General features: G+C 35.6%; 2 protein-coding genes across 2 annotated transcripts in view; one reads left to right on the plus strand and one right to left on the minus strand.

Moving 5' to 3' along the window:
• LOC121385542 (coiled-coil domain-containing protein 13-like) overlaps positions 1-17,074 on the plus strand; it is a 46,051-nt gene extending 28,977 nt beyond the window's left edge. Inside the window, 8 exon segments of the mRNA XM_041516252.1 lie at positions 341-440; positions 5,702-5,908; positions 9,152-9,276; positions 9,795-9,881; positions 10,987-11,100; positions 12,056-12,186; positions 14,599-14,713; positions 15,193-17,074. Coding sequence (XP_041372186.1) covers positions 341-440; positions 5,702-5,908; positions 9,152-9,276; positions 9,795-9,881; positions 10,987-11,100; positions 12,056-12,186; positions 14,599-14,713; positions 15,193-15,364 — 1,051 coding nt within the window. The 3' untranslated portion in view covers positions 15,365-17,074.
• Positions 17,075-22,452: 5,378 nt separating this feature from the next.
• Positions 22,453-26,981, minus strand: LOC121385424 (26S proteasome complex subunit SEM1-like). Its single transcript, XM_041516100.1, has 3 exons — positions 26,859-26,981; positions 23,866-23,962; positions 22,453-22,731 (listed from the first exon to the last, which is right to left on the minus strand). The coding sequence occupies exons 1-3, from the start codon at positions 26,938-26,940 to the stop codon at positions 22,677-22,679; spliced, it is 234 nt and encodes a 77-aa protein (XP_041372034.1). The 5' UTR covers positions 26,941-26,981; the 3' UTR covers positions 22,453-22,676.
• Positions 26,982-27,977: the final 996 nt, after the last annotated feature.

The raw sequence follows: 27,977 nt of genomic DNA on the forward strand, positions 1-27,977 counted from the left end.
GCATACAACTGAGAAACAGTTAACTGTTCTTTGCCACCTGAGGCCCAAAACACACTAAAAAAATGTGCCTGGGTCTGGGATGTGGCGAGCATGGTGCCAGTCGAAAATGACAAAGCACAACGCGTCTATGCTGGCGCGAACTACAGATCTGGCAAAATGTGCTATATTTTCACATTGCCAGACTGGTATCAGCTGCAGCCTGTGCTAGTCATATTTTAATTTATTTTTCTTAATAAACAACAGGAAGGATATATATATATCAATCAAAGTAGGATGCTGATAATTATTGTTGGTGTTTAAAGCACAAACCATAGTGTAATAAATGATTTTGTTTGCTTAGGAACCAGGTGTTATCTAGTGAAATGAAGAGTATGAAACAGAGGATGTCGACCCTGTTGGAGAAAGGACAGAATGACGACGAACTTATTCAAGCTTTGATGGTAAGATTTACAACGAAAGGTTCTACAGAGGTCAATATTTCAAAATCTTAGGTAACCACAGAATGACAACAAACTTATTCAAGCTCTGATGGTAAGATTTACAACGAAAGGTTCTACAGAGGTCAATATTTCAATATCTTAGGTAACCACGGAATGACGACAAACCTATTTAAGCTCTGATGGTAAGATTTACAACGAAAGGTTCTACAGAGGACAATATTTCAAAATCTTAGGTAACCACAGAATGACGACAAACCTATTTAAGCTCTGATGGTAAGGTTTACAATGAAAGGTTCTACAGAGGTCAATATTTCAATATCTTAGGTAACCACAGAATGACGACAAACCTATTTAAGCTCTGATGGTAAGGTTTACAATGAAAGGTTCTACAGAGGTCAATATTTCAATATCTTAGGTAACCACAGAATGACGACAAACCTATTTAAGCTCTTGGTAAGATTTACAACGAAAGGTTCTACAGAGGACAATATTTCAAAATCTTAGGTAACCACAGAATGACAACAAACCTAATTAAGCTCTGATGGTAAGATTTACAACGAAAGGTTCTACAGAGGACAATATTTCAAAATCTTAGGTAACCACTGAATGACAACAAACCTATTTAAGCTCTGATGGTAAGGTTTACAATGAAAGGTTCTACAGAGGTCAATATTTCAATATCTTAGGTAACCACAGAATGACAACAAACTTATTTAAGCTCTGATGGTAAGGTTTACAATGAAAGGTTCTACAGAGGTCAATATTTCAATATCTTAGGTAACCACAGAATGACAACAAACTTATTCAAGCTCTGATGGTAAGATTTACAACGAAAGGTTCTACAGAGGTCAATATTTCAAAATCTTAGGTAACCACAGAATGACAACAAACTTATTCAAGCTCTGATGGTAAGATTTACAACGAAAGGTTCTACAGAGGTCAATATTTCAATATCTTAGGTAACCACGGAATGACGACAAACCTATTTAAGCTCTGATGGTAAGATTTACAATGAAAGGTTCTACAGAGGTCAATATTTCAATATCTTAGGTAACCACGGAATGACGACAAACTTATTCAAGCTCTGATGGTAAGATTTACAATGAAAGGTTCTACAGAGGTCAATATTTCAATATCTTAGGTAACCACAGAATGACGACAAACTTATTCAAGCTCTGATGGTAAGATTTACAACGAAAGGTTCTACAGAGGTCAATATTTCAATATCTTAGGTAACCACAGAATGACAACAAACTTATTCAAGCTCTGATGGTAAGATTTACAACGAAAGGTTCTACAGAGGTCAATATTTCAATATCTTAGGTAACCACGGAATGACGACAAACCTATTTAAGCTCTGATGGTAAGATTTACAATGAAAGGTTCTACAGAGGTCAATATTTCAATATCTTAGGTAACCACGGAATGACGACAAACTTATTCAAGCTCTGATGGTAAGGTTTACAATGAAAGGTTCTACAGAGGTCAATATTTCAATATCTTAGGTAACCACGGAATGACGACAAACTTATTCAAGCTCTGATGGTAAGGTTTACAATGAAAGGTTCTACAGAGGACAATATTTCAATATCTTAGGTAACCACAGAACAACAACAAACTTATTCAAGGTCTGATGGTAAGGCTTACAATGAAAGGTTCTACAGAGGACAATATTTCAATATCTTAGGTAACCACAGAACGACAACAAACCTATTTAAGCTCTGATGGTAAGGTTTGCAATGAAAGGTTCTACAGAGGACAATATTTCAAAATCTTAGGTAACCACAGAATGACAACAAACCTATTTAAGCTCTGATGGTAAGGTTTACAATGAAAGGTTCTACAGAAGTCAATATTTCAATATCTTAGGTAACCACAGAACAACAACAAACTTATTCAAGGTCTGATGGTAAGGCTTACAATGAAAGGTTCTACAGAGGACAACATTTCAATATCTTAGGTAACCACAGAACGACAACAAACCTATTTAAGCTCTGATGGTAAGGTTTACAATGAAAGGTTCTACAGAGGTCAATATTTCAATATCTTAGGTAACCACAGAATGACGACAAACTTATTCAAGGTCTGATGGTAAGGTTTACAATAAAAGGTTCTACAGAGGTCAATATTTCAATATCTTAGGTAACCACAGAATGACGACAAACTTATTCAAGCTCTGATGGTAAGGTTTACAATGAAAGGTTCTACAGAGGACAATATTTCAATATCTTAGGTAACCACAGAACGACAACAAACCTATTTAAGCTCTGATGGTAAGGTTTACAATGAAAGGTTCTACAGAGGTCAATATTTCAATATCTTAGGTAACCACAGAATGACGACAAACTTATTCAAGCTCTGATGGTAAGGTTTACAATGAAAGATACTACAGAGGTCAATATTTCAATATCTTAGGTAACCACAGAATGATGACAAACTTATTCAAGCTCTGATGTTAAGGTTTACAACGAAAGGTACTACAGAGGTCAATATTTCAATATATTAGGTAACCACAGAATGACAACAAACTTATTCAAGCTCTGATGGTAAGGTTTACAACGAAAGATACTACAGACAGTGTTTCTGCCAGAAAGAAATTTTTGGGGATGGCGCGCTATGGAATTGAATGCAACCAGTCAGCATGAGGTATGGGGTTATGTTTAGGGTTAGTGTTAAGAAAATCATACAGTAATGATAAGAGTCATTAATTTTATCAAAAGATTTTTAAAAAATAAAATCTGAAGAAAAATTTGGGTATGGTGCCATACCCATCTTACCCTCTGGCAGAAACCCTGACAGAATATAATATTTCAAAATCTTAGGTAACCACAGAACAACGACCGACTTATTCAGGCTCTGATTGTAAGGTTTACTATAAGTGGTACTATAGATGACAATATTTCAAAATCTTAGGTAACTAGAATTTGGTTCACATGATTTATTGTCCCGATGTAAAACAACCGTGCCTGGGATGGAAGCCTTGAATCACAGCCTTTCATATAATTTATAACATACAGCGCCCTCAGTAGTTTAAGAAGTAGCAGGCTACAACAGTGATGATAGCAGGGGGCAAAGCGGGGGGTCTGGGGGCCCTCCCCAAGAAACATTTGAAAAATCGAACCTCTGAGATGCATTCTCATGGCCTCTGTTAGCGCAAATCAGTCACCATCCATTAAATGCAGCAACTGAACAATTTTACTCGTTGAAAGTCAAGTGTAACGACGAACCAACCACATCACCCGAAACGGTAACGCTGCTTGATAAAAATTTTGATGTGAACTAATTGCGTTTCAAGACAAATAAACAACTATTTTGGCACCTTGTTTGGATCCCTTTTGTAGGAGACTTTATTAAAGAAGAGAAAACACTTCTTTTTTTTTACCATCAACGAAAAGTAGGCGGCGGCAAAAGCTGTTTCAGGCGGCGATTTGCCACCGGAGACCGGGTACTTTTGAGGGCTCTGAACATAATTCTCATAATGCTTTACCTACTAGGTTACATGTATGTGAATGATATATATTTATGCAAACATCGAGTTGCAGTTTGACTCCTGATGTGCTGCGTATCAAGTCTAAAAAAGAAAGAAAAAAGGTCTGGAACAGTAGAGAATAAATGTATTGTTAGAATAAATGTATTGTTAGAATAAATGTATTGTTAGAATAAATGAATAAAGTTTTTGTGAGTCTTAAATTTATTAGTCAATCCTGTCCAATCGGAGGGGATTATATGTTTCATCTCCGTCCGTCTATCCGGATGTTTTTTTTTTCACAATTCCTTGAGATCATGAGCTAAAATTTTGTATAAAGCTTTACCATGAATTTTATGGTGATTTACCCATTTTTGACAGGGTTATGGCCCTTGAACTTAGGAGATAAGAATTTTTTTTTTTTTTGACATGTGTTTTTTTTTGGGGGGGGGGGGGGAGACAATATGGCAATGCCTGAAGATGTTGAGCTGAAATGTTGTGTATATCTTTATCATATTCTGTTACAGATCAAGTTTGACTTTCATGACAATTTACCCATTTTTCACAGAGCTATGGCCCTTGAACTTTGGGGATACGTAAATTTTTTGAGCCCGGTTTGTTTTCAGATTATTTATGAAAATTTGTTTTCTGGACTTTGTTTTTGCAATGCCTAAAGATATTGAGATGGAATTTTGTATATAGGTTTATCATGTACTGTACAAGTTTAACTTTCATGGTGATTTACCCATTTTTTTTACAGAGTTATGGCCCTTGAACATACAAAAATTTGTTTTCTAAAAAAAACTAAATTGTAATGCCTCAAGATATTGAGCTGAAATATTTTGTGTAACTTTATGATGTTCTGTTAAAGATCAAGTTTACTTTATGGTGATTTACTAATTTTTCATAGAGTTTTGGCCCTTGAACTTCGGAGATACGTAAATTTATTGGGCCGGGTTTGGGATGTATTGCTTTAGCAGTAGTCTAAGAATGCTTGTTACTTTTAAATGCAGGACGTAGTGATTCACCACATAACCGACAGGTCGTTCACATGAGTTTTAATTTTGTGTAACCAACATCTGAACAGAATGGGGGTGGGATGTAGCCCAGTGGTAAAGCGTTCGCTTGATGCACGGTCGGTCTAGGATCGATCCCCATCGGTGGACCTATTGGGCTATTTCACGTTCCAGCCAGTGCTCCACATCTGGTGTAACAAAGGCTGGTATGTACTATCCTGTCTGTGGGATGGTGTATATAAAAGATCCCTTGCTGCTAATCGAAAAGAGTAGCTCATGAAGTGGTGACAGCGAGTTTCCTCTCTCAGTATCTGTGTGATCTTTAACCATATGTCCGACACCATATGACAGTAATTAAAATGTGTTTCCTTCCTTCCTTCCTTCCAGTATCCGATGATTATTAATCAGTGTGCTCTAGTGGTGGTGTTCAACAAAACAATCATTTAACTTTTCAAGGTTAGTAGATGCTGGCTTCCTTGTTTGTGTATCAGCTACACGACTTTAAATTTAATATGTGAACTGCCCGTCAAATATGTGGTGAACCCTTATACATACCGAGGGTGTGGGTCATATGCCTGATATCCAACACCCGATGATTATTGAAATCAGTGTGTGTTTAGTGGTGTGTCGTTAAACGAAAAAAAAAATTATACATACCGAGGGTGCGGGTCATATTCTTGATATCCAACACCTGATGATTATTGAAATCAGTGTGTGTTTAGTGGTGTGTCGTTAAACGAAAGAAAAAAAAATTTAGCTTTAAAATTTGTTGTTGACAGAAACAGCAGAGTCAGCTGAAGCAGCTGCTGGATGACAGCAACCACCGCCACGAGCAGCGTATGTCGCAACAGCAGGAGGCGTTGAAGGAGTTCACCGTCAAACACCAGCACGACAACAACGTGGTCGAACAGCTCCGGCTCATCGCCGCCGACCGCGAGGCACGCATGAGGGAACTCGAGCTTGAGATCGAACGGCTCAGAGCAAACGTAATGTATTGTTTCTGGCACTATGCTTTGCGATATTCTCCTAGGAGATAATATTATCACTGGCACTATGCTTTGCGATATTCTCCTAGGAGATAATATTATCACTGGCACTATGCTTTGCGATATTCTCCTAGGAGATAATATTATCGCTGGCACTATAATTTACGATATTCTCCTAGGAGATAATATTATCACTGGCACTATGCTTTGCGATATTCTCCTAGGAGATATTATCGCTGGCACTATAATTTACGATATTCTCCTAGGAGATAATATTATCACTGGCACTATGCTTTGCGATATTCTCCTAGGAGATAATATTATCGCTGGCACTATAATTTATTATATTCTCCTAGGAGATAATATTATCACTGGCACTATGCTTTGCGATATTCTCCTAGGAGATAATATTATCACTGGCACTATGCTTTGCGATATTCTCCTAGGAGATAATATTATCGCTGGCACTATAATTTACGATATTATCCTAGGAGATAATATTATCACTGGCACTATGCTTTGTGATATTCTCCTAGGAGATAATATTATCACTGGCACTATGCTTTGCGATATTCTCCTGGGAGATAATATTATCGCTGGCACTATAATTTACGATATTCTCCTAGGAGATAATATTATCGCTGGCACTATGCTTTGCAATATTCTCCAAGCCAATAATATTGTCGCTGGCACTATAATTTACGATATTCTCCTTGGAGATAATATCGCTGGCATTATAATTTGCGATATTCTCCTGGGAGATAATATTATCGCTGGCACTATACTTTGCAATATCGTATATAGAGGTTATTACCAGAGTGTTTTTCGGTATTGTCAATATCATATATTAGGAATAAAAATTGTATTATGCAAGCATAATACATTATTTTTATTCCTAATATATGATATTGACGATACCAAAATACACGAGGGTAATAATCTCTTTAGCATATACGCTAAAGCTTAATCAGGCCTTCTAGAATACGGTGGCCCGATGCCCGAGGCCAGTGTTTTTTGGATTCGGGCCAGTAAAAGTTACTTTGTGCAATCCCAATGGCAAGTGGTTAAAAAACAAAACAAAAAAACATTTTTTTTTATTTTTTTTAAATAAATCTACAACGTTACGTCCTACGATCATACAAAAAGTTGAAACAAAAGAAACATCTACAAGTCACTTCTTTCGATTTGCTATCACATGCAATATTTCACTAACAAATAGTTGGCCGCCAGTAATCTCTGACCCATCCATGACATCAATATACCTACTAATATAACTTTATTAAAGTTATAAAGTGTAAACATTGGAAAAACAAAAGTTCATTGTTTTGCCGTCATTTTGGTTTTTTTACACTGAAATCCAAAGATTTGTTACTCTAATACTAATAACATGCAAAACGGTAACCAGTCTTTTATTAGTTTTAAAGGTTGCACGTCACTATTTACAAATACTTAAAAGTGTAAATTATTAATTTAATTTATAAAATATAACATAAATTGCAAAAAAGGTGTTTAAAAAAAAAAAAAAAAGCTTAAGAACACAGTATCATGAAATAGATAAATTTAACAAAGTACCCAAATTGCAAAATTACTAATATGGTGTGTGTGTTGGGGTTGGGGGTGGGGGCTTAAACTGCAATACATGTACACTTTATGCTAATAAAGGTTCTTAATTGTTTCTTTTCTCTTTTTGTTTTTTGAGGGGGTGGGTAAGTTCCCATTCATAAGTAAAGGAATTATGCTGTTAATTGTTGTAATATGTCAGTAACATGGATTATTTTTTATAACTTAGGTGGTTTTAGTGGAAACAATTATTTTAAAATTTTATTAGGTACGGTAACTTTAAACTGATGAAAATTATTTGCATATTTTTCTAAACAAACCATAAAGCATGCCCAATGAGCCTATCTGTTGTGTAAATTGACAAATTGATTAAACATGATCTCAGTATGAAAAATGGACATTAAAAAGTTAATTATTTTAATTTACAGTTTTTTTGTTTTATCAACAGTTAAAATTGGGCAAGTGAATTTTTCACCATGGCCAGTGAATTTTCAAATCCACTGGCCCTATGGCAAGTGAATTTTAAAAATATTCTAGAACCCCTGGCTTAATACAATGTGTTTTTGTAAACTGTACATGCAACTTTAATTCCAGTCCGCCGTTACTAGATATTCAAATGACGTAAGAATATGTGGCGCGGTGTATTTTTGAATGGAAATGACATCAAACTCGAATGACGTCATTTTGGACAGTTATGACGTCGCTTCACAAAATTACGTCATTCGTTGTACACATGGGTCATACTGGTTATATTTCCCTGAGTATCTTGAACTATGTGGATAATAAAATACACTTATTGCACGTGAAATCATTATGACACACGTGGGTCATACTGGTTATATTTCCCTGAGTATCTTGAACTATGTGGATAATAAAATACACTTATTGCACGTGAAATCATTATAACACACGTGGGTCATACTGGTTATATTTTCCTGAATATCTTGAACTATGTAGTTAATAATGTTTCATATCATCCATTAAAGGCTTTTGTAGAATTTGCGATATTCTCCTTGGAGATAATATTATCGCTGGCACTCTAATTTGCAATATTCTCCTGGGAGATAATATTATCGCTGGCACTCTAATTTGCGATATTCCCTGGGAGATAATATTATCGCTGGCACTCTAATTTGCGATATTCTCCTGGGAGATAATATTATCGCCGGCACTCTAATTTGCGATATTCTCCAAGGAGATAATATTATCGCTGGCACTCTAATTTGCGATATTCTCCAGGGAGATAATATTATCACTGGCACTCTAATTTGCGATATTCCCCTGGGAGATAATATTATCACTGGCACTCTAATTTGCGATATTCCCCTGGGAGATAATATTATCGCTGGCACTCTAATTTGCGGTATTCTCCTGGGAGATAATATTATCGCTGGCACTCTAATTTGCGATATTCTCCAGGGAGATAATATTATCACTGGCACTCTAATTTGCGATATTCCCCTGGGAGGAGATAATATTATCGCTGGCACTCTAATTTGCGATATTCCCCTGGGAGATAATATTATCGCTGGCACTCTAATTTGCGGTATTCTCCTGGGAGATAATATTATCGCTGGCACTCTAATTTGCGATATTCTCCTGGGAGATAATATTATCGCTGGCACTCCAATTTGCGAGTGCAGAAGAGTGTATGTTAACTTGTAATCGTTTTACCTGTGACAGTACTGGCAGATGAGTGGAGATTGCCAGGGGTCCCTGGATACCCAGTTAGCACCGGGTGGTCAACCAGGACCTGTGATAGAAGACACGACAGTCACTTTGTCATCGGTAACTCCACCGGCTTCCAGGTATGTACAGTTCTCTTTCTCTCTGTCTCTGTCTCACTCTCTCTCTCTCTGTCTCTGTCTCTATCTCTCTGTGTCTCTCTCTCTCTCTCTCTCTCTCTCGCTGTGTGTGTCTCTGTGTCCCCCTCTCTCTCTCTCTGTGTCTCTCTTTCCCTCTGTCTCTCTCTCCCTCTGTCTCTCTCTCCCTGCCTGCCTCCCTCCTCTCTCTCTCTCTCTCTCTCTCTCTCTCTCTCTCTCTCTCTCTCTCTCTCTCTCTCTCTCTCTCTCTCTCTCTCTCTCCGTCCCTCTCTCTTCCTCTCTGTATGTTTGTTTGTCTATCTCCATCTCTTTCTCTGGCCATGACCAGTTTTTAGCTAACCATATCTCTTTAAATGTTTCAAAAGAGTGTATGATGAGTTGATTAGGAACGTATTTCATGTCAAGAGGAGGGTGCAAATCTGCCTTTGCTAAGTCAACTGTAGTGTATCAGTGTCATAAAAAATGCTTTGACTGTTGACTGTCAATGCTAATTATACTTACAGACAGAGTGAGAGACCGCAGACAGTGAACAGTGTAATAAACAGTGCCAGATCAACCTCTCGTCAGTCCACCCGTCCAGAGTCTGTGAGGTAAAGAGTTTTATTATACATCTTACTATGGTGATAAATGGAGATTATTATATGAGCTTGTGTGTCGTACTGATTTTACAAAACGAGTGTCAGGATATTTGTATTGCCCAAGCTAGAGCAAGGATAATACATACATCCTGACATGAGTTTTCGTGAAATAAGTATGTCTTGCTCTCTATTATCCATAGTATTCTTGTTATTGTTATTTTTTTTGAATGAATAACACAGACTGTCTCAAAATGTTTCAACCACAACTAGAAGAGGATGACGAAATGACAGCATATTTCGCATAGACAGTCTGAGATAGGACTGGGGAAACAACGTCATGTTATGTCTAAAGTAGAGTAATACTTTAAAAAACAAATACTTATACATATTTACAACTAAAACCATGTTTACAACTAAAACCATGTTTACAACCTACCTGTAGTCTAGCAAGTTTTATATGATTTAAAATCTGAAATCGAATAATGCTTATAAAAAAAACATTTGATACACATTTACTTAACAAAACATTTCTGGACTTTGTTCTCGGTTCAAGCATACCAGTATATTCGACCGTTCTGCATTCGAGCCAGTGAGATTTTACTGTATATAGCACATTTAAAAAATTTAAGATCTAAAATGGATCCAGTGTACTTGTAAAATAGCATGTCGTTTAATTTTAAAAATCAACAGTGCATATATTAGATATACATATATTAGATCATTTGTCAGTGATTGATTTCTGCTCATATGTTGAATTTCTCCTTCAATAAGTTATTTAAGGATTGTCTGTTATTCCTTTTACGTTCATCGGGGTATGAAAGAAAAATTAAAATCATCCGCAAATGTGCACTTAAGTTTGCGGATGATAGTTTTTTGTTCGTACCCAGATGAACGTAAAAGAACTAACAGACAATACTTATAATTAAATTTGAATCATACTTTGAATTATTTTTGGTCCATAAACAATAACAATCAGTAAGACAACTTGCCCATATAAAATAACGTCATCAGATATAACGTTCCCTGATGACGGAATTTTTTACGTTCATCGAGAAATGAACAAGCTCCTGTTACTATGTTGTGTCATAATGAATGTATCAGAAAGTTTATTATTCAGAAATGGTGTCCATGGTGACATGGTGTACCAGTGTCAGGAGTACCAGATGATGATGCAGGCCGCACAGGTGGAACGGGAAAAACTGGCAGAGCTGGTGCAGATTCTTCAGAAGAGGTACATGTAGTTTTATCGCAGGATCATACGACTCGTACCCCATGACTGGTGGTGACAAACACCGTGGTATATACTGTCCTGTCTTGGGGAGATTCCGTGGTGCTGCTACTCTCTGCCCGTGTGTCTCTCTCTCTCTCTCTCTCTCTCTCTCTCTCTCTCTCTCTCTCTCTCTCTCTCTCTTCTCGTCTTTTTCTCGTCTCTTCTAATGTCTAAACAACAATATGTTAGACACTGTATGGCCTTTCCGTGTACAATTAATGTTACACATGTATATATTATTTGAAAATACAATGTGGTAAAGTTGAGCTGTCAGTTGCCAAACTTGAACAAAGTTGAAATCAGTAACAAATTATGAAAACACGTACCAATAACACACATCCATACATTAATATTATCAATTGAAAGACATACGACTGGCTGCCCTTAGGTGATGATCCATTCGCTACAGCCATACCGTCCAAAATAGACACAACAGAAATTGATAGCTTTGTGACATATATGTTAACATGAAACTAATAAGTTTGTGACACATAAGCGTAAGCATTGTAAATAAGCTTTACTTGGAAAAGATGGGTTATTTGGTTTTAAATCTTGTTTTTCGAAATATTTTAGAAATACAATGCTACTACTCTCTGTGTCCGTGAGATCCCATTTAACTTGCAATTCATTGTTCAAAAATTTAATTCAACTCGCTTTTGCTCATTGGATGTTTTTTTAAAACAACTTGTAACATAAATGATATCTAACGGCCACTCATGTACAGGTCTCGAAACTCGCCAAAAAATGTGATGGCCCAAAATTAATAATGGATGTTGGCAAATTATGAACATTTTAATGTGGAATAAATACATGCAATACAAATATTAATAGTGGCTCATATGTTATAGGTCTGGTGACCTGACCACAGGCTCTTTCAAGCCCTGATATAGTATTCTCTATTTATTTGTCTGTTAAGAAATAACGAGATGACGCTCAAACTGACCCAGATCCAAACAGATCTCATCCAGCAGAGACGGACCAACGTCAATTTGGAGAAACAACTGGGCAAATCAAAACTACAAGATCCAAACTCTAAGTCAAATTTAAGTAAGTGTATTAAGTGTAATACAGTGATAGAAATAAGCAGAATGATTTACTAGTTCAATGGACAAATACATCTAGAAATCTACTTGTCCACCAATATTTTCACTTGTCCAAATAAATGGTTTGTTTCATTTAAGCACCAAAATGATATTTTTGATTGCTCCAAATGAAACTGCACTGAATATTTTTACTTGCATTGTCTACTGGACAACCACCGAGGCACATTTTGCTTGTCCGAATAGATTTTCACTTGTCGCGACAAACGGACAAGTGCTTATTTCGAACACTGTAATACTCCATAAATTATCAAACCACGACTTTCCAATTTGTCAATTCATGAACTTGCTAACCTTTACAATTCTGTGCTTGTCCTTTTTCATATCTGCATTTTCGCAAGCAGATTAAAGACAAAATTTGACATCGTCGAAATGTACTTACAAGTATAAGCCAAAAGTAACACGCCTCCCAGACCTCCTATATTTCCTATATTTTTATAGGATCCTATAAAACTCCTATATTGAGATTCATTTCCTATTTTTCCTATATTAATTTGACTCAGTTGCTTTGCCAAAATGCTGATGAATAAAATATGTTACTGAGTTATGCCAGCCTGTCAGAAATTCAGAAGATGCTTTGAATGTGGGAGATCTGTATCAAGTGCCAATGATGAGGTGAGGAGGATCTATTACTGATACAAGATGCACCAACTTTCAAAGTATCCTGGATATGGGCATGGACTGCTGGCAAGCCTTGGTATATATTTGTTAAGGTAGTAGATGGTATCTTGTGTACATACGCAAGTTAAGAACATACATGTACCATTAGTAATGTAAATGTCTTTAGAAATCCGTGCAAAATGCCTATAATCATGATAATCGGTCCAAATGTTCCTATAAAACTCCTATATTTTGGTATGCAAATTCCTATATTTCGTATATTTTAATAAATACAAGCGGCTGGGAGGCCTGAAAGTAAATACTTCATGACATGACGGTTACTGTGCTGAAAAACACACACACAGAAAAATCGCTCATCAGTCAATTTTTTTTTCCAGTATACTGAATGCCTTCATGCAGAATCGCATATTTTGAAAATATACTGTTTCAATAAACTCCCGTGCGGAAATATGTGTGTGAAATCGTGTCAACAGAAAGTGGTCCTTATAGGCAGTGTGAAATAAGTTTGCTTATTTCAGCTTTTTTACTGTGACCATTGTAAAATAAATTGTAGATTTTCATCCATGCCAGCCTGTTGTAAAGATAAAGACCCATCCCAATTTTATTTATTGGCAAAAACCTCCCAAAAAACATTTGCTTCATGTGTAGTATTACCAGTGTCTTGAAAATATAAAATAAAAAACTAAATTTCTTCCATCGTCCCCATTTAAAAACAATTTGGATGAATTTTTAAAATTTATAATGGCCACTGAAAAATTATAGTTGTATTTTATAGAGTTTTCATCTTAACCTTCGATTAAGTTATTGATGCAAAACATACATGTATGTGTGGGATTGATTAAGTTGTAGTTTATTATCACAAGTAAGTCTAAAAATAGTGATATACGGCACTTGTAACTGTGGGGGCAGCACGTAGCCCAGTGGTAAAGCGCTCGCTCGATTCGCGGTTGGTCTGGGATCGGTCCCCGTCGGTGGGCCCATTGGGCTATTTCTCGTTCCAGCCAGTGCACCACGACTGGTATATCAAAGGCTGTGGTATGTACTACCCTGTCTGGGATGGTGCATATAAAAGATCCCTTGCTGCTAAGAGAAAATAGTAGACCATGAGGTGGAGACAGCAGGTTTCCTCTCTCAGTATTTGTGTGGTCCTTAACCATATAACTGTAAATAAAAAAATGTGTTGAGTGCATTGTTAAATAAACCATTTCTTTCTTTCTTTGTAACTGTGATACTCTACCTTTAATTGTCACTACAGCTTTGAAAAAAATGCATTTGTTTTGACTTGCATGTCATATTATAGTGTTTTCCCTAGCATGTTTTAGTGTGGTGCAGCACCATGCCTCAATAGTCTAGCACCATCTTGCCTTAATCAGCGCAATACTATCCTGAAATTAAACAAGCCTTTTTCACTAATTAATTCTAAAATTGCCTTTATAAAACACCAAAAAAGGTATTATTAATTAATAACATATGCCTTTAACATCTTTTGCCATTCATTTATTAAAGCAAGCACCTAAATTACATTAATGTTTATTTCAATTAATTTTTTTGTATTTTTAATGAAAAAAAAAGTGCCCCTGGTGAAAATGCCCCCAAAGTGTTTGGTCTACCATGCCTTGCCAAATTTCTAGGGAAATCACTACATATTAAAAATAATAAATTATGTGTGGAAGTCTGACTGTAATAACACGTGACATGTTTTTTCAGATAATTTTAATTATTATCACTAATATTGCAGCTTCTAACAATCGTGGCCGTAAAGCATCCGGCAACACTACCAGCCAAGATCCAGTTATTCCTGTCAGTGAGGTGGAAGATTCTCAAAATGTCAACATTCCTGAACTTCAAGCAAAGTAAGTTTTTACGTGGATCCATTTAACCTTTAGACTACTGGATTAGTTTTTGACAAAAACCATGTTGAGTGGGTACAAGTCTATAATTTTTACTGACATATATTCACTTAAATGTTTTACAAATATATAAAATAAAGTTCATATTTGAATCGGTAAGTATTATTTTTGTGGGTTTTTGTAATTGTTATGATATTTTAGATCAGTTAATGGTGTTTAAAATTAGGCAAAAAATCGAAAAAGTCGTGTTTACCTACTGTTCAGTATTTATGTCCATTATTCCCAATAACTGGTTTTCTGACCAGAATGTTTTTTTAAAAATGAACTACGATTCATATTGCAATATTTGGTGATTTTCGTTGTTGGTAAAACGATCAAATTTATTATCAAATTAGCTCTCACAATCAGCTATCGATCCCTGAAAATGACTGCTATTTTAATGCCTGTAATTTCAAACCACTGACTGATTTCTCTGTTTTAAGTCTGGAGATTCAGAAAGACGAGAACGATGCTCTAAAGGCGGCTCTACACAGCACACTGCAAGCGAAGGACGAGGACCTGAGGCTGTACTCGGCCACCATGGAGGAGACAAAGTCCGTGTTTTTGCAGGCGTTAAGACAGGTCAAACAGCGGGGTTCCCTAACGTCATCATAGCAACAAAATGGTGGCAAATGGGAATACATCAGATTCTGCCTGGATCATCACTTGATGTCACAGTACAACAGAACTTGATATCACAGTACAACAGAACTTGATGTCACAGAACAACAGAACTTGATGTCACAGTACAACAGAACTATGTCACAGTACAACAGAAATCAATGTCACAGTACAACAGAAATCAATGTCACAGTACAACAGAACTCAATGTCACAGTACAACAGAACTCAGTGTCTCGTTATAAAGATGATTTATGTTTTATTTTCAGCATCTTCAAGTGTCTTTCACATAAAAAAAAAAAAAACAACATTTTGATACGAATTAAAGCCTGTTTTTGCTGTACATATTATTACAATGCTTAAACATGTACGTTTAACATCACTGATGTATTTATCTTAGTTTGACACCCAATAGATGATGTATTTTTCGTGCTGGGGTGTCGTTAAACATTCATTCATTCATTCATTCATGTGCGTTTGAGAAAAACAGGCTTTGTAAATTCGACTTGATGTTTTTGTTCACAGTAAGTAGTATGTTATACTATTAAATACTTCACCTCAAAAGCCATCCATTTAATATGTTACAGTTAATGTAGTGGTCTCCAGCTATATAATATATATATATATATATAACCAGTTTGGCATAATCCAGTTTTTATTTGTTCAAGCATTAAATTTATGACATCATATACACGATTGTAACATATTACGCAAATTGAAATGGATTACCAGTATATTTTTAATGGGTTACCTTTAAAGTTTAATGGGTTACCTGTAAAGTTTTCATGGGTTACCTGTAAATTGAAATGGGTTACCAGTATATTTTTAATGGGTTACCTGTAAAGTTTTAATGGGTTATCTGTAAAGTTTTAATGGGTTACCTGTAAATTTTTAATGGGTTAACTGTAATCTACTTAGGTATAACCGATAGGTGGTTCATGCATTCAGTTCCAAGAGGCCAGTTTTAATGCATGATTTATTTTTGTTGTTTTATTTCTGAGGCTGCCATTTTTTTTAAACAGTCTCTTTCAAAACTGTCAGTGGGAGTTGTACATAAACTGAGGTCTAATACCCATAGATGCCAACCTTTACTGATCAACACCTGTAAGACTGTGGACAGAAATCCATAAGAAATTCATAAGCGAGCTGCAAAAGGACGGGGAACTGATGATTTTAAATTCAAGGCAACATGAAAATGAAAATCAAGACTATTAACAAGTACAATTTTGATTAGTGCACATATATCCGCTAGGTGGCACCTCTCGTCCAAAATAAATATGACAAAATGGCCGTTTCCCGATTCACGAAAGGACAATGAAAATCACGAAGGATCACAAAGGATGGCTTACTTAGATGATGAGGAGTCATGTAAAAATAATAATAAAAAAAATTAAAACCTGAAAATGTGTGTTACCCGTAAGGAATTTGTTATACGCCAGTAAGACTGTCAAATGCTAAAAAAATCTGTAAGTCTTACGGGTGATCCGTAAGAGTTGACATGTATGCCAATACCTGTACTAGTGTAGAAGACAATATTTGAAAATCTTAGGTAACCTGTAGTCAGTCAGCATGATTTGTCCCTATAGTCCGTCCCATCATTCTGTTAAAAAAAATTTTGTAAATAATTTCAGTTTGGTTTGACATAAGAAGAAAAGTAAAATTGTTTTGGAAATGACAAAGAAATAAAATTTGTGTGTGCAATTTACAAATCAGTCGGCTCAGAAATACCTGTAAATAACTTGTAGTAAATTACATAGTATAAAAAAAAAGCGACTATACATGTAGGTAACCAATTGTTCGGTTACATTAATTTTATTTGTGTAACCAGTGAGTACCCTAACAGTAATAGTAACAATGTTCCATTATTCTATACTACTTTCATATTTAATGCTGTAAAAAAAAAAGGGGGGGTTTTAAAATTGATTTGCAAATGTTTTTAATTATACCTGTCATGTAATAGTATTTTTCATCTGTTCATAGTTGGTCTTGAAAATTTAAGAAAATAGTTTGCAACTCTTAATTTTAAAATGTACGTTGTTCACCACACAACCAAGTAAGTGGTATTCTCATTATGCGATTGGAGCGGGATGTAGCCCAGTGGTAAAGCACTCGCTTGATGCGCAGTCGGTGTGGGATCGATCCCCGTTGATGGACCCATTGGTCCATTTCCTGTTCCAGCCAGTGCACTACTGGTATATCAAAGGCCATGGTATGTACTACCCTGTGGGATGGTGCATATAAAAAATCCCTTGCTGCTAATCGAAAAGAGTAGCCCATGAAGTGGCGACAGCGGGTTTCCTCTCTCAATATCTGTGTGGTCCTTAACCATGTCTGACGCCATATAACCGTAAATAAAATGTGTAACTATCAAAAATTCGCTGCACCTCCAACTTTGACCCAGCCGGAAGTTAATTGGTTTAGTACTACCCGAGGCCACTACATGTAGCTTTGTGTGTCTTGTTTTTCTGCCATGATTTTGCAGGTGGAACTATTTTTGGCATGACCGATGGTTCATCACAAACAGAGTTTATCATCTGAGCACGCATGTCCAAGTAGTTCAAGTTTTAAACCTCTCGTGTTTGAACTAACCAATGGTATAAAATCCAACATTATTTATGTCAGTATTCTGGTAAAATGTGTTACAATATAATTGTTTTGGTTGTTTTTTTAACAGTATTTTTATCTCCATGCATACATGTATGTAATGTTTTTATTTAATATTTATTTGTCTATAAATATTTTGTAAGTAGTTATTATTTGACAGATTAAATATCAGTGTCAGCGTAAATAGAAATAGGACTTCAATACGGGAACAACTCCATATGTTTTCACTTTTTTATATGTTCAATGCATTACAATATTTATGTGAAAATCTTTATGAATGGCTGCAGCAATAACCAAACTCCACTTTTTAAGGGTGTTTATCATGTAGTTGAACCGATATCGAAGTCACTGATTCAATTATTTAAATAAAGACAGTAATATTATTATATATAATGCCTTGTATGTCCAATTATTTAACTAAAAATATCAATATACAATGACATGTATTCCTATGCAAATGTCACGATCACTGTATGTACTTTTTTTTTGTGTGTATGATACATTCAACAAAATAGATCAGATGATCTGTTCAAGAAACGATTCATGTATTCGTCTACCAGCAATCGGAATTAAATACATGTATCTTGTACCCACTCCTCCCCCCCCCCCCCCCCCCCCCCCCCCCCCTTAAGAGATACTAGAGTTCCTACCAGCCACACTACTATTTAAAGTAATTAAATAAAAACTATGATTCTGCAATAGTTATTTAACAGGCTGTGATATATTAAAGACACTGTCCCGAGTTTTACTGCTATTGTTATTTTTTTATATTTCTCTCACTGTATAAATTAAATACAGTTTTCTTGTTTAGAATATTAGTGTTTTCATAATATACAGGTGCAATGTAGTTTCTTGTGGTCCTAATATTTGTAGTAACCCAAATTGGATTTTATCACCAAATAATTTTGTACATAATTTTTAAAATATATATATGTATTATGAAGTAAAATGAAATTTTGAGTTACTACCAACATTAGGATGACCAAAAAAGAAAAGAAGTTAATTGGATACAACTTTAATACACATGTAGTTAAAAATGATCTATCAGTTGGAAACATGTTAAGATGACAGCAAACTTGGGATAGTGCCTTTAAAGATTTTCATTCCTTCCATTGTGCATTGTGTTCATGTTTATCATAAGTGTATGGGATCCCATTGTTGTAGAGGGACAGTTAAGTGAAAATCCCTAAATCTGGATAACGTTTATTCATGTTAACATTACTGCCAAACAGCTTCGTGTATGTAGGGTTGCAAACGAATCACTACTCATTTTTACATGGAGATCAAGTAATTTGGAGGGTAGAATAATGGAAATACATGGTAAAAAGGTTTTGGGCCAGTTCATTTTGCCCGAATATATCTATGATATCGGTTTTGCCTGAATTTGAGGATTTTGCTCCCGGTCTCGTACGCTTCTGTATTTTATATTCAGTGAAACCCCTCTAAACCGGACACCCTTGTGGCCAATTAAAATGTCTGGTTTAGAGAGGTTAATTTCTGTATTGATTTTTTTTTTAATGGACCTTGAAAATTGTCCAGTTTTGGGTGAATTCCGGTTTACAGAGGGTCCAGTTTTGAGAGATTTCACTGTATATATATATATATATGTGTGTGTATGTATGTATGTATGTATGTATGAAAGTACTCCACATGGGTTATTAATGCTATGGAAATTGGTTCAAAGTAGCATTAAACTTCTTAATTAATAATTAATATTACATCTTGAGGGAGAAAAAAAAGAGATAAATAACAGGTCGTAGTGATGTGAGAAAAGGAGAACAAAATACCAGCCGAGATCAGTTTAAACGTCTTTAGGGATGTTGTGTGTGTTTAAAACAAGCCACCTTATTGTAGTTCAATATGTATGTTTTAATATCTTAGTGTGGAGCAACACTTGCCACAAGTCTAATAAGTGGAACATCTTTTATCTTCCCAGGAGCCATGCTTATCAAATTTTAATGCTAAAAGACTCCAGACTTTTATCTCCAGACAGTGTTGTAACAACAGGACTATGCCAAAGTGTTCTTTGATTTTGACAGACTTCCAAAAATGGCACTTTTTGTAACATAAATCAAGGTCGGTTAAATGGCCATGGCCTTATGAATCTAACAGTAAAAAATGTATTGATGAAATAGTGGGCAAAATGCAGATACTTGAAATTAAGTAACAGACTGTAAATGTAACATCAGTCACCAGAGGTGGATTCAGGATTGTGTAATGGAGAGGTCACAAAATTCGTAGAATTTCTAAAAAGGTTTTTCAAAGTGTGGGGGGGTGGGGGGTGGGGGTGGGGCACCTCATTTTTATGGTTGTTATATGGTCAGGTTTCCATATTAGCATTATAAGACATTTTAAAGTCCCAAAGTAAAAACGGGCCTGTTTGAGTTTGTCAAAAGCAACCGAGCCATCTCCCAATCTGTAAGGTGTTATGGTGCATGATTTATGGAAAAAAAATTAAATGATGCCAATATATGTATTTTCAGAGCAATTTACATATGGTGTTGTCTGTTGTGGATGATTTTTTTTTTTTTTTTAATTTAAAAAAAAAAATTAATTAAAAGGGCATGAAAACGGGTGGGTCGTGTCACCCCATCTGTGGATCCATCAGTGTCACCATGGAATTGCCCAGTTACAGAAGCTTCAAGTTTGATAAGCATGGAACCAGGTTTGCAGTGTTAATTGATCATGAGAGCTGAAATTTACATTCCAGTGTTGCTGTTTGAAAAGTGATGTATTTAGTTACGGCTGATCTCATTGGTTATTATTTTTGTACTGAAACATTCACTACAGTGTGTATCTTATCACGGACAAATAAAGTGTTACACTTTACTGGCGTTTTGTACTTGTTGATTGTTGTCGTTTGTTTTTGTTCTCCTGTTCATTTGTTGTGGTTTTGAGTGGGGGTTTTAAAATAATATTTATTCAATAAAATAATTTAATGAAAAGTGTTAAAGGCATACTGTCACGGATTTAAGCACCTTATTTCTCTAAAAGTGAATAATAAATAAAAATTACATTAATTGTTGGAAACAAAATCTAGCTATCGCATCACCTAAACTGAACCATGATGGAGTGAAATCCATGTCATCCCTCTTGGCAGTTTTAGTTTTTGAATTATGGACCATTGCCATAATTAAATTATTTTTCAAAAATGTCATTAATAAATGGAGTATGGTGGTTATGAAGATGGTTAAATAAAGTACATTTAGGGACAAATCAAATTATTTTTGTTCAAGTAATACTTTGTTAAGACCATTAAATAGGTCAGTGGGGTGTGACAATATGCCTCTAAATTTACTGGTGTTTTGTACGGTTTATTTGTAGTTTTTTTTAGCTTCTTGTTTTTTAAAAAAACAATATTTATTAAATAAAATCATTAAATGAATTGACTGGTACATGTACATACAGAATAAAGTTTGTTTTATTTAACACAACCACTAGAGCACATTGATTAATCAATCATCAGCTGTTGGATGTCAACATACAGTAATTCGGACAGTCATCAGAGGAAACCCACATTTTTCCATTAGTAGCAAGAGACCTTTTACATGTATAAGCACTTTGCACAGGAAAACATACACCACAGCCTTCAACCAGTCGTGGAGCACTGGCTGGAACGAGACATATTCCAACGGGCCCACCAATGGGGATTGATCCCAAACCAACTGTGCATCGAGCACTGGGCTACATCCCGTCCCCATTTAATGACACCATTAGAGCACACCGATTAACCATTAGCTTTTGAAGGAAATGTTTTATTTAACGACGAACTCGACACATTTTATTTTACGGTTATATGGTATCAGACATATGGTTAAGGACCACACAGATACTGAGTGGGGAAACCCGCTGTCGCCACTTCATGGGCTACTCTTTTTCGATTAGCAGCAAGGGATCTTTTATATGCACCATCCCACAAACAGGGTAGTACATACCACGGCCTTTGATATATATACCAGTCGTGGTACACTGGCTGGAACGAGAAATAGCCCAATGGTCCCACCAACGGGGATCAATCCCAGACCTACCGTGCATCAAGCGGACACTGTTTCACTGTATTAGTTATTGAATGACAGACATTTACTAATTCTTGCATATAGTCTTAAGTAAGTTTTTTTGTTAACGCAACTAAAGCAAATTCCTTCCATGACTTTATGGATATCTGACTGCTAAGTACCATCTTATTGTACCTATTGTTCCGAAACACACACCCCCCCCCTCACCCAAGCCTAATCAGTGCTCCACAACTAATACACCAAAGACTTTGATATGTGCTGTTCTGTCTGTGGGAATGTGCATACAGAGTATCCCTTGCTGATCATGGGAAAATGTAGCATGTTTCCTGAATGACGTTTATCAGAATTATCAAGTGTCTGACATCCAATAATTAATTAATCAATGGGATCTATCAGTATTACTTATTCATCTCGATATAACTTTTTTTTAATGCACTAATGCTACTAAAAACAACAACAATCATTTTAACGAACACACATTTATATGAGAATTGTTGACATGAATGGAAAAGACATCCACAATGTTATCAAATCAATGGCTTTCATGAAATATTCCAACATTCTCCAAAAATGCCTGAGGCTCCATGTAAAGAACAATTAAGTCTGGTCACAAACACGGAGTGATGATTATGTGGACATGTGTGATGATGAGATGATGATCAGATGATGACGGATGCACTACGATTCTCAAGTCTTCATTGGTTCACTTCCATCTGTTGTGCGTTTCTTTTCAAGTTCGGCCCTACAATGAAAACAAAACATCTAATAGAATTAGATACCAGTGAACATTTTGTTTTAAACATTTTGATTAGCAACAGTTGGTAATAAATTGAAAATTAAGTAGCAACTACTATTAACCGTCTTACAATTGTATAGCGATCTCTGAAATTTTTATGGGGCGGGATCTAGCTCATTCAGTTGAGTGCTCGCTCGAGGTACTTGTATCGCAGAATCAAACCACCTCAGTGGATCCATTCAGCTGATTGGGTTTTTTCTCATTCCAACCAGTGCACCACAACTGGACAAAGGTCGTGGTATGTGCTTTCCTGTCTTGGGGAAAGTGCATATAAAAGATCCCTTGCAGCATTAGGAAAAATGTAGCTGGTTTCCTCTGATGACTACGAGTCAGAATTACCAAGTGTTTGATATCTAATAGCAGATGATTAATTAATCAATGAGCTCTAATTGTGTCGTTAAACAAAACAAACTTTTTTCTCTTTTTTTTTTGAACAAACTGAAATTTGTGTGGTGAATTGCGACACGATGCTGAACAAAATATTCCCTGGATACCACAACTCTTGTTTACAATTACCTTAACTACAAGGTAATCCATCCCATTCTCCTATAAAAATGTTTTTAAAATAATAATTTCAGTTTGGTTTGACTTAAGAAGAAAAGTCAAAGTGTTTTGGAACAAAAAACCAACAACAATGTGTGCAATTTAGAAAACATTCAGCTCAGAAATAAATAGCTTGTATAGTGATTTCCCTCGAAATTAGGCAAGGCATTTTAGATCAAACACTTTTGGGGCATTTTCACCATTTTCGGCACACTTGTTTTTCATCAAATACACAAATATTAATTGATATAAACATTAATGTAATTTATGTGCTTGCTTTAATAAATGAATGGCAAAAGATATAAAAGGCATATTGTATTAATTAGTGAAAAAGGCTTCTTTAATCTCAGGGCAGCATGTCGCTGATTAAGGCAAGATGATGCTAGACTACTGAGGCATGGTGCTGCACCATGCTTAAACAAGCTAGGGAAAAAAGGCAATATAAAAAAGGCATTCCCTATGGGAAAGACTATAGTAGATTGTTGGACCCACCCCCCCCCCCCCCCCCGACAACAATTACTGGTATGCTACACGAACCTCAACTGTTTGGAAAAGTCATCCTCAATGTTATCATCATCCCAGTTGTCCTCCCACACTTTATCGTCATCTGCATCTTCCTCGGCTCCCGTCCAATCTAATCAAAGAAAAATTCAAATGTATATTATGCAGGGTTCGACATATCCACTAACTCTGGGTCCCAATCTGATTAAAATTAGTTCTACTGGTCTCACCAGTAGATCTAACAGCATTGCGTGGACTCCCATGTCCAGGTGACATTTCATCTATATATAACAATTTAAATATCGACCAATTACACTTCACCTTTTATAAAGTTATTCGGGAGCATACAAATTCTAAAAATATTGGTCGAGACTATTTATGCAATAGGCAAACTTGTTGGTCTATTTCAACATTGAAAAAAACAGGGGGAAAAGTGCACTAATAAACTCTGGATTGTATACTAGCAGAAACAGATTTTATGGCTATACCATCACATTTTTTTTCCGTCTTGAAATTTTTTTTATATAAAATTTTATATTGAAATTAGTTTCCGGCATACTTTGTAATTCACCCGAATCATTTCGTATACCCTCGGCATAATCCCAAATGTTTTCAAATCACTGGCATGATTTTGCAAGTAAGGTTTTAATTGGTCGAATGAAAGGTCAACTGGACATGAGCTCCAACGGGCTGCTGTTAGATCCACATGTAATAGTGGAGCTAATTTTAATTAGATTGCTCTGGGTCCCTGCTAACATATGCTTACGGACTGCCATTTTTGTAGGGGAGCAGGCTGGCTTTTTCCCAAATTAAACAAAAATGCCAGAATCTGAATAATAACATTTATTCATATCAGCATTACTACCAAAAAGATATAATATAGGGTTGCAAATGAATCACTACACACTTTTACATAGATTACAACTAATTCTGTGGGTAGAATGATGGAAATACATGTTAAAAAGGTCTCAGGTTAGCACATTTTGCCCGAATACCTATATAATTTTTGCCCAAATTTATGGTTTTGCCCGCTTCCCTAGCGCCCTTGTCTCGTAGGCTTATGTCTGCTAGTGAATGTTTAGTCTAGACCAGTAGAAATGATCAATGGCGTTATTACAATACACGAGGCACAGGCTCTGTGTAGGCTAAGGTCGACACAATAAATAAAACCTATCCAACAGTAAGTTTTGGATATGATATATTTGACAAAAGGTACTTTTTATTGCTTTTATCTGTTAAAATTAATATTTTGTCCAGAATTATGAAAAATAAAAAAATACCAACCTGTAAACAGCGGTGTCTGCTTGTCATAGATATTTGACAGGGGTCAAGATTAGTCGACAATATTTAGTGGAAAATGAAGTAAAATAATTAATTTTGAGCCTTAATGACAGCCGATTGCTAAGGGAGATAATCGACTATTTACCCCAAGACACACACGTTACCCCAAAAACATACACGATACCCCATATACCCCCACGGCTTTAAAATGTATATAATTTTTATTTTTAAAAGAGGTACACATTTTCTTGCTGTTGTTGGTTTATATATATATAAACAAAACATATATAATTATATATATATATATACATACATACAGACACCGATTGCAGTGTCTTGGGGTAAATAGTCAATTATCTCCCTTAGCAATCGGCTGTCATTAAGGCTTAAAATTAATTCGTTTACTTCATTTTCCACTAAATATTTTATAAAATAGTACATTTTAATTAATTTTTTAAAATATTTATGGAAGGAAATGTTTTATTTAAAGACGCACTCAACACATTTTATGTACAGTTATATGGCGTCAGACACATGGTTAAGGACCACACAGATATTGGAAGGGAAACCCGCTGTCGCCACTTCATGGGCTACTCTTTTCAATTAACAGCAAGGGATCTTTTATATGCACCATCCCACAGACAGGGTAGTACATACCACAGCCTTTGATATACCAGTCGTGGTGCACTGGTTGGAATGAGAAATAGCTCAATGGGCCCACCGATGGGGATCCGACCCCAGACCGACCACGCATCAAGCGAGCGCTTTACCACTGGGCTACGTCCCGCCCCAATATTTATGGGAAAGAGTACCGTATTTTCCCCACTATTGGGGTATTGAATTAACCATATGAACTGAGTATTGCATTAAACACTACAAACGATGTAGTGCTAGGCCTGGATTCGAACTCCAGACCATCGGAACTGTAGCCGACCACTGTATCCACTCGACCATGCAGTGGATCAACAAGTGAAACTGCATTTTAATACTTATAAATCTCATAGGGTGTATTTTGACGGAATGAACCGAACGTGTACGGAATAAAACGAAGATTTAGTCCCATGATGCCTCATTCTGTCTTCTGTGCTATATTTCTTCCAAAAGCACCATCAAAAGCACCCGTGTGGAAGAAATTTTATACAGAATAGTCAAAATGTCTAATTTTTCAACGGCAAAACATAGCGATACTGGATTACGAAATATAAACTTCATGTTGGTTTTACAGAACAAATTGTTTTAAAATATATTGTATATAACTATCGCTAACCCTAACCCTAACCTTAAACTAATTCCAAGAAATATTTCTTTAAAATAGAGGTGGGGAAAATACGGTACTTTTGCCTATTTATGAAGTCTTGTGGTATCTTGGGGTGTCTTGGGGTAAATAGTCGGACCCGAAAAATTCCAATGCAAAATTGCTATTAAAAATGTTTTGCTTGAACATTACTAATGGACCTTTATGTGTTTGATGAAAATCTTGTGATTAAAAAATTGTACCTTTTACGAAATATGGATTTCAAGTTAAAATTACGGTAAGATATGCTATATTTATTGTGTACTAAGTCAAAACAAAGGTGCGAAATGTGACGGTCGTCGACCGTAGTACTTAACTTTCTTCAAATTCCATGATTCATGGTGATGAGACCGAAGCGGCTTTTGAATCAGTGAGTTTGTTTATACACCAAAAATAAATGAACACCAATTTAAAATCACGTTAATTATAATACAAAATGTTTAAAAATTAAAACCTTCTGCTGGAAATTCTTCAAACTCATCGTCCTCTTCGAGAAGACCTAAATCTGGTTTCTTGTCTTTTTGCTGATCGGCCATGTTTATTTTTCTCTTGTACTTTTGTATTTTCCCCAGTTGAAGAGTAGGTTACATTATACCAAATATAATGCCAAAAATGGTAATGTTAACGTTTACTAATAAAACTGAAGCAGCTCGCTTATTTTTTGCTGAAAATCGCAAATCTGTGTCTGATATTACGTTTTATGATATATTTGTTTAAAAGAAAAAGGCCGTGCTATCCTGTATGTAGGGTGGTGCTACTAATGGAAAATCGTAGCGGGTTTTCTCTCTAAAACTGTATGTCAAAAGTACCAAATATTTGACATCCAATAGCCGGTGCTTAACAAATTAATCTGCACTAGCGGTGTCCTTAAAGATAACAAACATATTTTCTTATCGAATTAACTTTAGCAAAGGTGAGTTAGACGATATGCAATTAAATTTCAATCTACGCTCATCATATATGTTTCATAATAATAACTGTTAGTTATTATTTGTAACTTTGAAAATTATTGGTTATTAAGAGTATATATTTGTAATTATGTTTAAGGCCTTAATGTCAACTAAAGTGATATTTATCTCTGCTCTAGTAGATGGTCATAACTAATATTTAGACATGGTACATTTTGGTTTGCTTGGTTTAAATAATATTTATTTGCATATAAAATTTAGCATTGGCCAACAGACAAGTGCCTATATTAAGGCCTCTCCCTACATTTAACAAATATACATGTTATACATCAAGATGGCTAGAACAATATTACAATAAAGATAACACGGATAGTTGGGGGGGGGGGGGGGGGGTTAGAAGAGAGGAAGGTGCAGAAGAAACAAAGAATAAATAGCAAACAGAATGGTTAAATGGTTAATTGATTAATAAGAAAATTCTGAACAGATTTAAATATAGAGATATTATCTTGGACACTTAAATTAGAATCTCCAAATAGTAAAGTATGACACTTGAGATTATAATATTAAATAGTTCAGTAAATGGGTATTGCGAGCTGCAGCGTATGTTGGACAAAAACATTTTTTTAAATTCTGCATCTTCAACTGGATGGTCACAAATACAAGAA

The sequence above is a fragment of the Gigantopelta aegis genome, chromosome 11 (assembly GCF_016097555.1).
Source record: "Gigantopelta aegis isolate Gae_Host chromosome 11, Gae_host_genome, whole genome shotgun sequence".
NCBI lineage: Eukaryota > Metazoa > Mollusca > Gastropoda > Neomphalida > Peltospiridae > Gigantopelta > Gigantopelta aegis.